Below are 15,361 nucleotides of genomic sequence, written 5' to 3'. Positions count from 1 at the left end.
GAAGGGCCTGCGTGAAGGTGAGCCAAGGAGAAGGGCCTGCTGAAGGTAACCAAGGAAGCAGGGTCTGCTAAGGTAACCCAAGGTATATGGCCTCTGAAGGTAACGCAAGGAGAAGGGGGTCCTGCTGAAGGTAACCAAGGAGAAGGGCCTTTCTGAAGGTAACCAAGGAAAAGGTCTGCTGCAGGTAACCAATGGAACATGGTCTGCTGAAGGTAACCAAGGAGAAATGGCCTGCTGAAGTTAACAATGAGAAAGGGCCTGCTGGGTAACCAAGGAATAGGGGTCCGTGCTGAAGGTAACCAAGGAAAACAAGGGCCTCTGAGGTAACCAAGGAGAAGGGCCTGCTAAGGGAACAACAAAGGAGAGGGCCTCCTGGAAGGAACCAAGGTAAGGAAAAGGGTCTGCTGAAGGTAACCAAGGAACAGGGTGGCTGAAGGTAACAAGGAGAAGGGCCTTGCTGAAGGTAACCAAGGAGAAAGGGCCTGCTGAAGGTAACCAAGGAACAAGGGCCTGCTGAAGGTAACCAAGGAAAAGGGCCTGCTGAAGGTAACCAAGGACAGGGTCTGCTGAAGGTAACCAAGGAGAAAGGGCCTGCTGAAGGTAACCAAGGAGAAGGGCCTGCTGAAGGTAACCAAGGAACAGGGTCTGCTGAAGGTAACCAAGGAACAGGGTCTGCTGAAGGTAACCAAGGAGAGGCCTGATGAAGGGTAACCAAGGAGTAAGGGCCTGCTGAAGGTAACCAGGAACGGAGGGTCTGCTGAAGGTAACCAAGGAACAGGGTCTGGCTGAAGGTAACCAAGGAGAAGGGCCTGCTGAAGGTGACGGCAAGGAGGAACAGGGTCTGCTGAATGGTAACAAGGAAGGGAACAGGGTCTGCGAAGGTAACCAAGGAATCCAGGGCCAGGGCCTGAAGTAACCAAGGACAAGGGGCCTGGCTGAACGGTAACCAAGGAGAAGCAGGGGCCCCTGCTGAAAGGTAACCAAGGAACAGGGTCCCTGCTGAAGGGTAAACCAAGGAACAGGGCCTGCTGAAGGTAACAAAGGAAACCAAGGGCCTGCTGGAAGGAACCAAGGGAAGGCGCCATGCATGGAAGGTAACCAAAGGATAAACAGGGCCTGCTGAAGGTAACCAAGGAACCAAAGGGGCCCTGCTGAAGGGAAGGTAACCCATAAGGAAACACAGGGTCCCTTGCTGAAGAAGGTAAACCAAGGAAACAGGGCGGCCTGCTGAAGTAACCCAAAGGAACCAAACGGGGGCCTGGGCCTGGCAGGAACAGGAAAGGGCCTAACCTAATGAAGTAACCAAGGAACCAGGGACCTTGCTGGCAGGTAACCAAGGAAAGAAGGCTGCTGAAGGTAACCAAAGGGAACCCCAGGGTCTGCTGAAGGTAACCAAGGATAAACCAGGGGCCTTGATGACGGGTAAACCAAGGAACAAAGGGGCCTGCTGAAGGTAAACCTAAGGAACCAAAAAGGGTCCCTGCTGAAGGTAACCAAGGAACAGGGTCCTGGATGGAGGTAACCAAGGGAAACAGGGCCCTGGCTGAAGGTAACCAAAGGAACAGGGCCGGGTGCCCTGAGGAATCAAGGAAAGGCCTGAATGAAGGTAACCAAGGAACAAGGGCCTGCCTGAAGGAACCAAGGGAATGGCGCCTGCTGCAGGTAACCAAAGGGAAACAAGGGCCAGTGAAGGTAACCAAGACCAGGGCTGGAAAGGTAACCAAGGAAAACAAAAGGGCCTGCTTTTGAAGGTAAACCAAGGAACCGGGCCAAAGGGCCTGAAGGCTAACCAAGAAACAGGGGCACTAACCAAGGAAGGTAACCAAGGAGAAGCGGCCTGCCTGGAAGGTAAACAAGGAACAAGGGCTGGGGGGCTGAAGAACCAAGGAAAACAGGGGCCCTTTTGCCTGAAACACAAAAAGCTATTACCGTAACCAAAAGGGAACCAGGGCCTGAATGAGGTTAACCAAGAACAAGGCCTCTGGAAAGGTAACCAAGGAACAGGGCCTGCTGAAGGTAACTCCAAGGAACAAGGGCCTGCTGAAGGTAAACCAAGGAAACCAGGGCCTGTGGAAAGGGAACAAGGAAGGAAAGGGCCTGCTGAAGGTAACCAAGGGAGGAAGCGGCCTGCTGAAGGTTAAAACCAAGGAACAAGGGCCCTGCTGAAAGGGTAACCAAAGGAGCAAGGGACCTGCTGAAGGTAAACCAAGGAACAAAAGGGGACCTGCTGAAGGTAACAAGGAACAGGGCCTGGCATGAAAAGGTAACCAAGGAAAAGGGCCTGCTGAAGGTAAGCCAAGGAAAAAGGGCTGCTGGAAGGTAACCAAGGAAAAGGGAAGGGGCCCTTGCTTGGAAGGTAACCAAAGGGAACAGGGGGGCCTGCTGAAGGTAACCAAGGAAGGAAGGGCCGTGAAGGGGTAAACCAAGGAGAAGGGCCATGCTGAAGGTAACCAAGGAACGCAAGGGGGGGGGCCCTCCTGGCCTTAAGGTGAACCGGTAACCAAGGAAAAGGGCCCTGCTGAAGGTAACCAAAGGACAAGGGCCGCTGGAAGGTAACAAGGAAAAGGGGACCTGCTGAAGGTAAACCAAGGAACAGGGGGGCCCTTGGCTGAAGGTAACAAGGAAACAGGGCCTGTGAAGGTAACAAGGGAACCAGGGCCCTGCCTGAAGGTAAAAAAACAAAAAAAACAACCAAGGAGGAAAAGGGCCTGCTGAAAAGGTGAACCCAAGGGCAAAAGGGCCTTGCTGAAAGGTAATCCAAAGGAACAAAAAGGGGGCCTGCTGAAGGTCAACCAAAGGAAACAAGGGCCTGCTGAAGGTAACCAAGAAGGGCCTTGCTGAAGAGGTAACCAGGAAAAGGGACTGCAAAGGTAAAACAAGGAAAAGGGCCTGCTTGAAGGTAAACCAAGGAAGAAGGGACCTTGCTGAAGGTAACCAATGGAAGGAAAAGGGCCTGCCTGAAGGTAAACAAACCAAGGAAGAAGGGGGCCTGCTGAGGGGGGGGGAACCCCAAGGGAAAAGGGCCGCTGAAGGTAACCAAAGGCAGAAGGGCCATGCTGAACTGTAAGTAACAAGGAGCAAAGGCCTGCCCTTGAGGTAATCCCAAGGAGAAGGCCTGACTGAAGGTAACCAAGGAAAAAGGGCCTGATGAAGGTAACCAAGGAGAAGGGCCCTGTGGCTGAAGGTAACCAAGGAAGGAACAGGGCCTGCTGAATATAACCAGGACAGGGCCTGCTGAAGGTAACCAAACCAAGGAAGGGAAAGGGCCTGCTGAAGGTAACCAGCACAGGCCTGCTGAAGGTAACCAAGGAACAGGGCCTGCTGAAGGTAACCAAGGAACAGGGCCTGCTGAAGGTAACCAAGGAGAAGGGCCTGCTGAAGGTAACCAAGGAAAAGGGCCTGCTGAAGGTAACCAAGGAACAGGGCCTGCTGAAGGTAACCAAGGAAAAGGGCCTGCTGAAGGTAACCAAGGAGAAGGGCCTGCTGAAGGTAACCAAGGAAAAGGGCCTGCTGAAGGTAACCAAGGAAAAGGGCCCTGCTGAAGGTACCAAGGAAAAAGGCCCTGCTGAAGGTAACCAAGGAGAAGGGCCTGCTGAAGGTAACCAAGGAACAGGGCCTGCTGAAGGTAACCAAGGAACAGGGCCTGCTGAAGATAACCAAGGAACAGGGCCTGCTGAAGGTAACCAAGGAACAGGGCCTGCTGAAGATAACCAAGGAACAGGGCCTGCTTGAGGTAACCAAGGAGAAGGGCCTGCTGAAGGTAACCAAGGAGCAGGGCCTGCTGAAGGTAACCAAGGAACAGGGCCTGCTGAAGGTAACCAAGGAACAGGGTCTGCTGAAGGTAACCAAGGAACAGGGTCTGCTGAAGGTAACCAAGGAGAAGGGCCTGCTGAAGGTAACCAAGGAACAGGGTCTGCTGAAGGTAACCAAGGAGAAGGGCCTGCTGAAGGTAAGGGCCAAGGATCATGGGTCTGCTGAAGTAACCAAGGGCCAAGGAGAAGGGCCTGCTGAAGGTAACCAAGGAACAGGGCCTGCTGAAGGTAACCAAGGAGAAGGGCCTGCTGAAGGTAACCAAGGAACAGGGTCTGCTGAAGGTAACCAAGGAGAAGGGCCTGCTGAAGGTAACCAAGGAACAGGGTCTGCTGAAGTAACCAATGGAGAAGGGCCTGCTGAAGTAACCGGGCAATTGAAAAAGGGGCCTGCTGAAGGTAACCAAGGAAAAGGGCCTGCTGAAGGTAACCAAGGAACAGGGTCTGTTGAAGGTAACCAAGGAGCAGGGTCTGCTGAAGGTAACCAAGGAGAAGGGTCTTGCTGAAGGTAACCAAGAAAAGGGTGGCCAAGCTGAAGGTAACCAAGGAACAGGTCTGCTGAAGGTAACCAGGAACAGGGCCTGCAAGAAGGTACCCAAGGAACAGGGCCTGCTGAAGGTAAGGGGCCAAGGAGCAAGGCCTTGCTGGTAATCCAAGGAACAGGCCTGCTGAAGATAACCAAGGAACAGGGCCTGATGAAGGTAACCAAGGAGGGAACCAGGGCCTCCGTGGCTTGAAGGTAACCAAGGGCATTCAGGGCGCCTGGCTGAAGGTAACCAAAAGGATAAGGGAGGGCCTTGCTGAAGGTAACCAAGGAAAGCGGCAAAAGGGCCCTTGCTGGAAGGTAACCCAAGGCACAAAAAACTGGGCCTGCTGAAGGGTAACCAAAGGGAATCAAGGGTCCCTGCTTGATAAGGTAACCAAGGAGCAGGGGCTCTGCTGAAGTGTAAACCAAGGAGAAAGGGGGTCCTGCTGAAGGATAACCAATGAAAACAGGCCCTGCTGAAAGGTAAACCCAACCAAGGAACAGGGCCTGCTGAAAGGTAACCAAGGAAGGAACAGGGGGGGCCTGCTGAAGGATAAAAACCAAATGGAAACAGGGCCTGCTGAAATGGTAAACCAAGGAAGCACCAAGGCCTGCTGGAAGGATAAACCAAAGGACAATGCCATGAGGAAGGTACCAGGACAAGGGCCTGCTGAAGGGATAACCCAAGGGAACAAAGGAGGGCCTGGATGAAGGGTAACCAAGGAAACAGGGTCCTGCTGAAGATAACCAAGGAACCAGCGGCCCCTGCCTGAAGGTAACCAATGGAACATGGGCCTGATGAAGGATAAACCAAGGAAGCAGGGGGGGGGAGGCCTGCTGAAGGTAACCAAGAGGAACAACTCACTGCCTGCTTGAGGTAACCAAAGGAGAAAAGGGATGCCTCGAAGGTAACTCCCAAGGGTAGCAGGGTCCTGCTGAAGATTAACCAAGGAGGCAACAGGGTCCTGTCTGCGAAGATAACCAAGGAACAGGAGGGCCGGGCCTGCTGAACGGATAAACCAAGGAACCAATGGGTGCCTGCTGAATGGTAACCAAGGAAACAGGGTCCTGCTGAAAGAGTAACCGAAGGAACAACGGGCCTGCTGAAGGTAACCAAGGAACACAAGGGCCCTTGCTGAAGGATAACCTAAGGAACAGGGGCCCCTGCTGAAGGTAACGCCAATGGAAGAAGGGGGGCCCCTTGCCTGAAGGTAGAACCAAGGAGGCATGGGTCCTGCTGAAGGTAACCAAGGAAAAGTCCTGCTAAGGGGGGGTAACCAAGGGAAAAGGGCCCCCCTGCCTGGAAGGATAACCAAGGAACAGTCTGCTGAAGGTAACCAAAGGAAAGTGGGCCTGCTGAAGGTAAACCAAGGGACAAGGGGGCCTTCTGAGTAACCAGGAAAGGGCCTGCAAGAAGTAACCACCATGAAGCATGGCCTGCGCCTGAAAAGGTAACCAAAGGAACAGGGGTCCTGCTGAATGGTAACCGAAGGAACAAGGGCCCTGATTGAAGGTAACCAAGGCAACAGCAAGGCCTGCTGAAGAATAACCAAGGAAGCAGGGCCTTCCCTTGCTGGAAAAGATAAGCCCGCCAAGGAACAGAGGGCCCTGCTGATTGAAGGTTAACCAAGGAAACCAAGGGCCTGGCCTGAAGGGAACCAAGGAGAAAGGCCTGCTGAAGGTAACCAAGGAACAGGGTCCTGGCTGAAGGTAAACCAATGGAGAAGGGCCTGCTGAAGGTAAACCAACAGCAAGCCTGCACCAGGTAAGGCCTAAGGAACCCCCATGGCCGTGAAGGTCCCAAGGAACAACAGGGGGGGAACAAGGGCCTCTTGCTGAACGGTAACCAAGGAGAAACAAGGACCTTGCTGAAGGTAACCAAGGAGCAGGGTCCTGGCTGAAGGTAAACCAGGAACAAAGGGCCTGCTGAAGGTAAACCAACCAAGGAACAAAAGGGCCTGCTGAATATGAACCAAGGAACCAGGGCTCTGCCTGAATGGTAAACCCAAAAAAGGAAAAGGGGAAAAAAAAAAAGTGGGCCTGCTGAAGGTAACCAAGGAGCAAAGGGCCTGCTGAGAAGGTAATCCATTAACAAAAGGGACCTGCTGAAGGTAACCAAGGAAGCGGTAAGGGCCCTGGCTGAAAGGTTAACCAAAGGAAGGCAGGGTCTGTGGGCTGATGGTAAACCAAGGAACAAAAGGGCCTGCTGAAAGGTAACCAAAGGAACAGTGGGCCTGCTGAAGGTAACCAAGGAACATGGTCCTGCTGAAACGGTAACCAACCAACAGGGAAAAGGGCCTGCTGAAGGTAACCAAGGAAGGAAGGGCCTAAAACTGAAGGTACCAAGGAAAGGGCCTGCTGAAAGGTAACCAATGGACAAAAGGGCCTGCCTGAAGGTAACCAAGGAACAAGAATGGCCTTGCTGGAAGGTAACCACAAAAGGAGGAAAGGGCCTGCCCTTGAAGGTAACCAAGGATAAGGGCCTACTGAAGGCCAACCAATGGAGTGCAGGGCCTGCTTGAAGGTAAACCAAGGAAAAGCCAGGGCCTAACTGAAGGTAACATGGAAGGGGCCTGCTGAAGGTAAACCCAAGGAACAGGGGTCCTGCTGAAGGTAAATACCCAAAGGAGGCAAACGGGCCTGCTGAAGGTAACCAAGGTCAAAGGGGCCAACCTGGGCCCCCTGCTGAGGTTTAACCAAGGAAACAGGGCCCTGTCTGAAGGTAACCAAGGAAGGAACAAGGGCCTTGCTGAATATTAACCAAGTAAGGAACATGGGGGCCGTTCCATGTGAAGGTACCAGGACAAGGAAAAGGGCCTCCTGCTGAAGGTAACCAAGGCGGCAAAATGGGCCTCCTGCTTGAAGGTAACCAATGGAACAAAAGGGACAAAAGGCCTAAAGGCAACCACAAAAGGCCTGCCTACTCAACCAAGGAACATGGCCCCTGGTCTGAAAGGTAAAACCAAGGATAAAAAGAAAAAAGCGGCCTTGCTGAAGGTTAACCAAAAGGAAGGAAGCCATGGGTTCCTGCTGAAGGTAAACCAAGGATAAAAGGGGCCTGCTGAAGGTAACCCAAGGTAGGAAGGAAAAGGGGCCTCCTGCTGAGAAGGTAACCAGAAGGAACAGGGTCCTGCTGAAAGGTAACCCAGGACCAAAAAAAGGGGCCTGCTGAAGGTAAGCCAAGGGAACAAAGGGAAGGGCCTACTGAAGGTAACCAAGGACGGAAAAGGGCCCTGCTGAAGGGGAAGGGGGGGGGGGGGGGTAAACCAGAGGAAGCCAAGGAAAGGGCCCTGCCTGAAGGTAACCAAATCAAGGAGAAGGGCCCCTGGCTGAAGGCTAAGCCAAGGAGCAAGGGCCTGCTGGAACCGGGTAACCAAAGGAGAAGGGCCTGCTGAAGGTAAACCAAGGGGAGCAGGGCCACCTGCCTGAAGGAGGGGTTAAAAAACAACCAATGGAATCCAGGGAGGGCCTTGCTGAAGGTAACCAAGGAGCAGGGCCTGCTGAAGGTAACCAAGGAACAGGGCCTGCTGAAGGTAACCAAGGAGCAGGGCCTGCTGAAGGTAACCAAGGAGCAGGGCCTGCTGAAGGTAACCAAGGAACAGGGCCTGCTGAAGGTAACCAAGGAGCAGGGCCTGCTGAAGGTAACGGGCCAAGGTAACCAAAGGAACAGGGCCTGCTGAAGGTAACCAAAACGGCCAAAACCGGAAGGAAAAGGGCTGCTGAAGGTAACCAAGGAGGGCCGGCTGAAGGAACCAAGGAGAAAAGGGCCGCAAAGGTAACCAAGGCAGGGCCTGTGAAGGTAACAAGGAGAAGGGGCCCTGCTGGAAGAAGTAACCAAGGAGGGTTGTCTGCTGAAAAGTAACCAAGGAACAGGGCCTGCTGAAGGTAACCAAGGAGAAGGGCCTGCTGAAGGTAACCAAGGAGGAAGGGCCTGCTGAAGGTAAGCCAAGGAAACCAGAGGGGGGGGCCTGCTGAAGGTAACCAAGGAGAAGCTGCTGAAGGTAACCAAGGAACAAACCGGGAAAAACCTGCTGAAGGTAACAAGGAGACAAGGCCAGGGTGCTGGAGGTAACTGAAGGTAAACCAAGGAGAGGGCCTTGGGCCCTGGGCTCCTGAACGGTAACCAGAAGCTAAAAGGGCCTGCTGAAGGTAAACAAGGAAGGAAGGGCCTGCCTGAAGGTAACAGAACAGGGCTGCTGAGGTACCGCAAGGAGAGGGCCTGCTGAAGGTAACCAAGGAGCAGGGCCTGCTGAAGGTAACCAAGGAGCAGGGCCTGCTGAAGGTAACCAAGGAGCAGGGCCTGCTGAAGGTAACCAAGGAGCAGGGCCTGCTGAAGGTAACCAGGAGAAGGGGCCTGCTGAAGTAACCAAGGAACAGGGACTGGCTGAAGGTAACTCAAGGAACAGGGTCCTGCTGGAGGTAAGCTGGCAAGGAGAAGGGCCTGGCTGAAGGTAACCAAGGATTAAGGGCCTGCCTGAAGGTAACCAAGGAGAAGGGCCTGCTTGAAGGTAACCAGGAAGCAAGGGCCTGCCTGGAAGGTAACCAGGAGAAGGGTTCCTGCTGGAAGGTCACTGCCAATGGAAGGAAGGTCCTGCTGAAGGGTAACCTCAAGGAAGAAAGGGCCTCTGAAGGTAACCCAAGGAGAAAGGGCCTGGCTGACGGTTAACCAAGGATAAGGGGCCTGCTGAAGGTAACCAAGGAGATAGGGGCCTGCTGAAGTGGTAACCAAGGTGTCAAGGGCCTGGCTGGAAGGTAACCAAGGAACAGGTCCTGCTGAAGGTAACCAAGGAACAGGGCCTGCTGAAGGTAACCAAGGAGTAGGGCCTGCTGAAGGTAACCAAGGAGAAGGGCCTGCTGAAGGTAACCAGGAGTAAAGTGGCCTGCTGAAGGTAACCAGGAGGTAAGGGGGCCTGCCTGAAGGTAACCAAGGAGAAGGGCCTGGGCTGAAGGTAACCAAGGAGAAGAAGGCCTGCGGAAGGTAACCAAGGAGAAAGGGCCTGCTGCAAGGTAACGGCAAGGAACAGGTCCTGCTGAAGGTAACCTAAGGAGAAAGGGCCTGCTGAAGTGTAACCAACGGAGAAGGGCCTGCTGAAGGTAACCAGGAGAAGTGGCCTGCTGGAAGTAACGGCAAGGAGTAGGGCCTGCTGAAGGTAACCAAGGAGTAGGGCCTGTTGAAGGTAACCAAGGAGTACGGCCTGCTGAAGGTAACCAAGGAGCAGGGCCTGCTGAAGGAACAGGAGGGCCTGCTGAAGGTAACCAAGGAGAAGGGCTGCTGAAGGTAACCAAGGAGCAGGGCCTGCTGAAGGTAACCAAGGAGAAGGGCCTGCTGAAGGTAACCAAGGAGAAGGGCCTGCTGAAGGTGACAAATTTTCTTGAAGTATATACTTTTTGTTATCAGTTTTTCAATATGTGTTTAGATTGTATATGTAGTATTTGAGGTGTAAAAAAATGAAGGATTTCGAAGCATGGATGTCCTCAGTTATTATTATTATTATTATTATTATTATTATTATTATTATTATTAAGTAGATGATTCCTATTCATATGAAAAGAACCCACCACCACAGGGGCCAGTGACTTGAAAATCAAGCTTCTAAAGAATATGGTGCTCATTTTGAATTAAGAGAAATTAAAGGGAAAGTTATGTAATATATTTTCATAGATTAATTCTTGGTAGAAAATTTTAACGAAATAATGGATTTATGGCATCGATGGCTCCTTTTTTTTTCACGCTAGTTCGGAAATTACATCAGTCAACTGCAGCAGATATGAACGTTCGGAACCTAGGCCAAAGGATTTTTTTCATGAAATGATTATGAGTGATAGCATCAACAAAAATGATAAGCTTTATATATATATATATATTGTAAAATATAAATTATTATACATATAATATATATAAACTATATATATGCTATATATATATATATTATATATATAACTACGTATATGGTATATCTATATATATATATATATATATATATATATATATGTAATTATCATATACATATATATATATATATATATATATATATATATATCTATGTGTGTGTGTATATATATCATATATATATATATATATATCATATATATATTATTATATCTATCTAATATATACACATCAGCCCCAAATAATAAAAATATTGTTTGTTGTTTACACACACATTAAAATATTAAACAAAAACAGTCCCGCAAAAAAGTGTTAAAATCATCGTTTATTTTGAATTGAACTTTCGAATTCGAAAATTTAGTATGCGAAACATCATAAATTAATAAGCAAATACTTTTAAACATACTGAAAGCACAATATAGCTGATACCAATCTGTAATCCAGCGATGTATTTAATCTGTCCTTTCAGGAGATCTCATTCGCCGGCCAGAATTGGATCATTTATCCTGAAACCACTTTAATCGAACATGGATATGAATGACCTATTCCTTGCCGCTTTCATGATTCTTTCAGCGGTTCACAAATCCGGTCTTTCATTCTGGAATCCTCCGGTAGATAAAAATTTGTTGCCAACACGTTCACATGAGCGTCCGAATAAAGTCGATGACACGTCAGCCATTGTTTCGAGACTGTTCCAGTTTTGCTGTTCGTAAAGAAGTGTATAGTTCTCATACTTTGGAGAGAGAGAGAGAGAGAGAGAGAGAGAGAGAGAGAGTTTTTGAGTTCTGATACTTTGAGAGAGAGAGAGAGAGAGAGAGAGAGAGAGAGAGAGAGAGTTTTTGAGTTCTGATACCTTAGTGAGAGAGAGAGAAAGAGCGAGAGAGAGAGAGTTTGAGGAGTTCTGATACTTTAGTGAGAGAGAGAGAGAGAGTTTGAGGAGTTCTGATACTTTAGAGAGGGAGAGAGAGAGAGAGAGAGAGAGTTTTTGAAGGAGATTTTGCAGAGATTAAGGGGGGGGTTTCCCCTCCACCCCTCTACGCGAGCGAAGCGAGCTCGATATTGAGAGAAAGAGAGAGAGACAGATTAAGGGAGGGAGAGAGAGAGAGAGAGAGAGAGAGAGATTGAGGGGGAGAAATGTGTAGAGAGAAAACAGAGTATGATAGGAGAGAAAATAGATGTAGAGAAATGGGGGGAGAGAGAGAGAGAGAGAGAGTTTTTGAGAGAGATTTGGTAGAAATTGAGGGGGATTTCCCCCCACCCCTCTACGCGAGCGAAGGAAGCTCGAGAGAGAGAGAGAGAGAGAGAGAGAGAGAGCCCATATTCAAAGCTCATTCATTCCGAAATTGATTAACGGAAGGGCGCCTCCCACGTGACATTGTGTTCCTTCCCGATGTTTATGTATAATAATAATTACGGGTTGACTCAGGCCGCTATGATCTTTTAAAACATAATTCTGTCGCTGGAATCATTCCGTTTATTTTAGAGCCCGTAAACGCTTCATCATAATGGGGGCGATTCGACCGAGAATTATCGTAAAACCTTTTTATATTCTGAAGATTTTATGTTGACGGAACTATTCGCTTTACGACGTTTATAAAACTTCTGATTTCAACGGTTTTATGACAGTAGACTAATTCCGATTTTTTTTTCTTCCTGCGAATCTGAAAACACTCAAGGTTTTATGATAACGAACCAGTCAAGTTTAGAATTGCGTCTGAAGATTTTAGAAGCAAAGGTTTAGAAGTGAGGTTTCAGGATTGATTCAGGTAGGTGTGAGAGAAAATATATATATATATATGATATATATAGTATATATAGTATATATCTATATATATCAAGTAAAGATGCAATGCGTTACTACCCTAATTCTATTCTTCTTGCATTTTAATACATTTTATCTTTTTTTTTTATCAAGTGGGATCTCTTCTTTCTTTAGTTCACTTTACTTCCTCTTACTTCTTCCAGATGAAGTAAATTTTCCTTGGAAGCTTGAAATCCAAGTCATTGGTCTCTGTGGACTTGTCTATATGAATAAGGTTCGTCTTCTGAGTACAATAATAATAATAATAATCATAATAGTAATAATAATAATAATAAATAATAATAATAATAATAATAATAATATGAAGGAAATTATCCCTGGAAAGTCATAGTAAGGTACTCTATGAATAATAATAACGCCATATTCTTTGGAAGCTTGAATTCCAAGTCATTAGTCTCTGTGAAATTGTTCCATATGAATAAGGTTCTTCTTCGGCTGAATAATAATAATAATAATGAAGGGAATTATCCCTGGAAAGTCATAATAAGGCATCCTACACATTAATTTAAGAGTAGGGGTGGTTGTCATCCAACATGATTCGTGATGGGGAGAGATGTTAGTAAACAATAAATAAACAAAGTGAACTTTTCTGCTTGGAGATAAAACAATGAAATGGGTTTACCATCTATCGTGGCGTTAAAAGCTTGTAGGTAAATAATGACGATCTCTAATTAAAAAAGACTCAATTGACATTAATGAAGAGGATTATTAATGCATGATTACTGCAAAATAAAATGGCATCTATATTAACAAAATCTCGAGATGTTTGTCTGGCACGGGTAGGGGCAGGTAGGAAGGGCAAGGGGAGCGTAGGGGAGACAGCCACCCTCCTCCTGCAAACCTGTTTGTCCGCCCCGGATGAAGTAGGGTAGGCAGGGGATCGGGATGGTAGAGGAGACAGCAGCAGCAGCAGCAGCAGCAGCAGCGCCGGGTTCCAGCGCGCGCTACAAGCCCGTATTAATTACATAATTCACATATGAAAGGGCTTATCCCCAGGATCACAAGTCGGAAATGAAATCGAGTATCTCACCCACGCAGACAACTAGCTGATGGATCGATCGGTAACTATATATATTACATTTGAAAAAATAAATGTGAACAAAGAATCGCCTATCTTGGTTAATTCGCCCCATTGTGTCACTTCACCGAGTCTTCTGCCGATGATAATAGGAGCGGCAGCTATAGGGGGGGAAAAAATCATTGTTTCCGACGGTTGGATATATTGTTTCCTCTATAGTCTTCACAATCTATTGTTTTTTTTTTTTTATCTGTTGTTTTTTCCTGCTGATGTTGTTGTCGTTGTTCAGTATGTGGTTCAGGTTCGTGGTCGTGATGAACTGCAGGTTTTTTTTTTTCACTATACGAGACTAATCCGATTAAGGTTTATTGACTTTTATTATTCATACGGAAGGATCATCGTCGTCATGGCAGTGTTGTCTGGTCCGGTGTAAAACGGGTTCTTTTCTTGTTCGGAAGAATCCATTGTGTTTTCTCTCGCTCGCCCCGTCCTAATTTGAAACGCGCTGGGATGCAGTTAATATTGTTGCTTAATGGACGATGGTATCATGCTTAACGAATATGCTGGGGGCCACCAGAGAGAGAGAGAGAAGAGAGAGAGAGAGAGAGAATGGTAATTACCTTATTTGGGTTTTCTCTCCTTTTTTTTGACTGATGTAATCGCATGCATATTGACAAAAGAACATTGGTCGCTCACGCCTGTTATTTTTTTCCCCCGTAGTGAGAGAGAGAGAAGGAGATAATTATTAATTACTCGGTTATTATTATCTTGCGTATGAATTCTTGAAGCAGTTTGATTAATAGCGTTTGCTAACCTGCTTAATTGGTGACGGCCTCGAGCAAGTATTGCGTTTCGAGAGGAAAAATTGTGTGAGACTGAAATATAAAGTTACATTTATTTTTGTTATTTTTGACAGGTCTTTATGTATGTATATATATAGTATATGGTGATTATTATAATATATATCATATATAAATATATTATATATATATATATAATATATGTGTGTGTGTGTGTGTGTGCAGTCGTTTCTAAATCTGACAGTGTAAAGTTTGGTCTTTAAAAATTGCCAGTCAGTCTATATCTGGACAGTTTATAATGGCCTCTTTATTATCCAGATATATATATATATATATATATATATATATATATATATATATATATATATATATTATGATTATATATATACATATATATATATATATATATATATATATATATATAATAATATAATAAGGATCCCATAAAAACACTAAAATATGGAGAGAAAAATACTATATTTCAGAGACTGTTGTCTCCCTGAAGAGGGAGACAGAAGTCTGAACTATAGTATTTTTCTCGCTATATTTTGGTGTTATTTGGGCTCCTTTTATTAGATGGATTTCTGTTGTAATCAGAATCTTTTTACCAGTCATGCACACACACACACACACACACACACACACATATATATATATATATATATATATATATATATATATATGTATATATACATACATACATATATATATATATAGGTGTGTATATATTATTATTATTCTTATTCAGAGGATGAACCCTTTTCTTATGAAACAAGCCCACCAAAGGGGCCCATTATTAACTTGAAATTCAAGCTTCGAAAGAAGATGCAGTTCACTCGAAAACAGTAACAGAAGGTAATGGTAAATACAGAATGAGGAGATTGATTATCAGCAAAACAGATGAATTAGAAAAATAATTGAAGCTGATGGAGCGGCTAATACGGCGGAAGTTTTTTGCACAATGACCCAACCACTAGTTAGCGATTAAAGTGTGAATGGTGGTTGTTTTATTTCCTTTGCCAAGCCACACCTGTTACGAGAAACGACTCGGTATTGAATATTATAAACATATCAGGCATGCCCATAAATATTAATAAGAATCCATAATGCACGTGATCATCCATTGAACATATGCATTTATAGTTTACTCTGAAATACTCCTCTTTTTAGTTTAATTTTTTCTGTCCGGCCTCAGATCTTAACAACTACAGAGGCTAGAGTGCTGCAAATTGGTATCTTGATCACCCACCCTCCAATCACCAGACATACCAAATTGCAGCCCTCTAGCGTCAGTAGTTTTTATTTTATTTAAGGTTAAAGTCGCCCATAATGTTGCGTCTGACAACGCTGTAGGACAGGCCACCAGCGGGGATTGGTGAAAGTTTCATGGGCAGCGGTCATACAGCTTTATACCGAGACCACCGAAAGATATAGCTATGTTTTTCGATGACATTGATTATACGCTGTAGTGGCTGTACAGAAAATTCTTCGTCGCA

General features: G+C 46.8%; 1 protein-coding gene across 1 annotated transcript; it reads left to right on the top strand.

The window, feature by feature from the left end:
• The first annotated feature begins 1,956 nt into the window (after positions 1-1,956).
• On the top strand, positions 1,957-4,315 carry LOC135212181 (anti-sigma-I factor RsgI-like). The gene is made up of 3 exons (XM_064245630.1): positions 1,957-2,106; positions 3,241-3,462; positions 3,545-4,315. The coding sequence occupies exons 1-3, from the start codon at positions 1,957-1,959 to the stop codon at positions 4,313-4,315; spliced, it is 1,143 nt and encodes a 380-aa protein (XP_064101700.1).
• The last annotated feature ends 11,046 nt before the right edge of the window (positions 4,316-15,361 follow it).

This window comes from Macrobrachium nipponense, chromosome 19, assembly GCF_015104395.2.
Source record: "Macrobrachium nipponense isolate FS-2020 chromosome 19, ASM1510439v2, whole genome shotgun sequence".
Lineage (NCBI taxonomy): Eukaryota > Metazoa > Arthropoda > Malacostraca > Decapoda > Palaemonidae > Macrobrachium > Macrobrachium nipponense.
Note: the sequence above shows the minus strand (reverse complement) of the source record. Positions and strands in the feature narration are given on the sequence as shown.

Excerpts from the sequence above, each read along its gene's own strand:
- LOC135212181 (XM_064245630.1), top strand. The coding sequence starts at position 1,957 with ATGAGGTTAACCAAGAACAAGGCCTCTGGAAAGGTAACCAAGGAACAG. Across the intron at positions 2,107-3,240 it reads AAGGAAAGGGCCTGCTGAAG|GTAACCAAACCAAGGAAGGG; the intron begins GTAACCAAGGGA and ends GGCCTGCTGAAG. Across the intron at positions 3,463-3,544 it reads AGGAAAAGGGCCTGCTGAAG|GTACCAAGGAAAAAGGCCCT; the intron begins GTAACCAAGGAG and ends GCCCTGCTGAAG.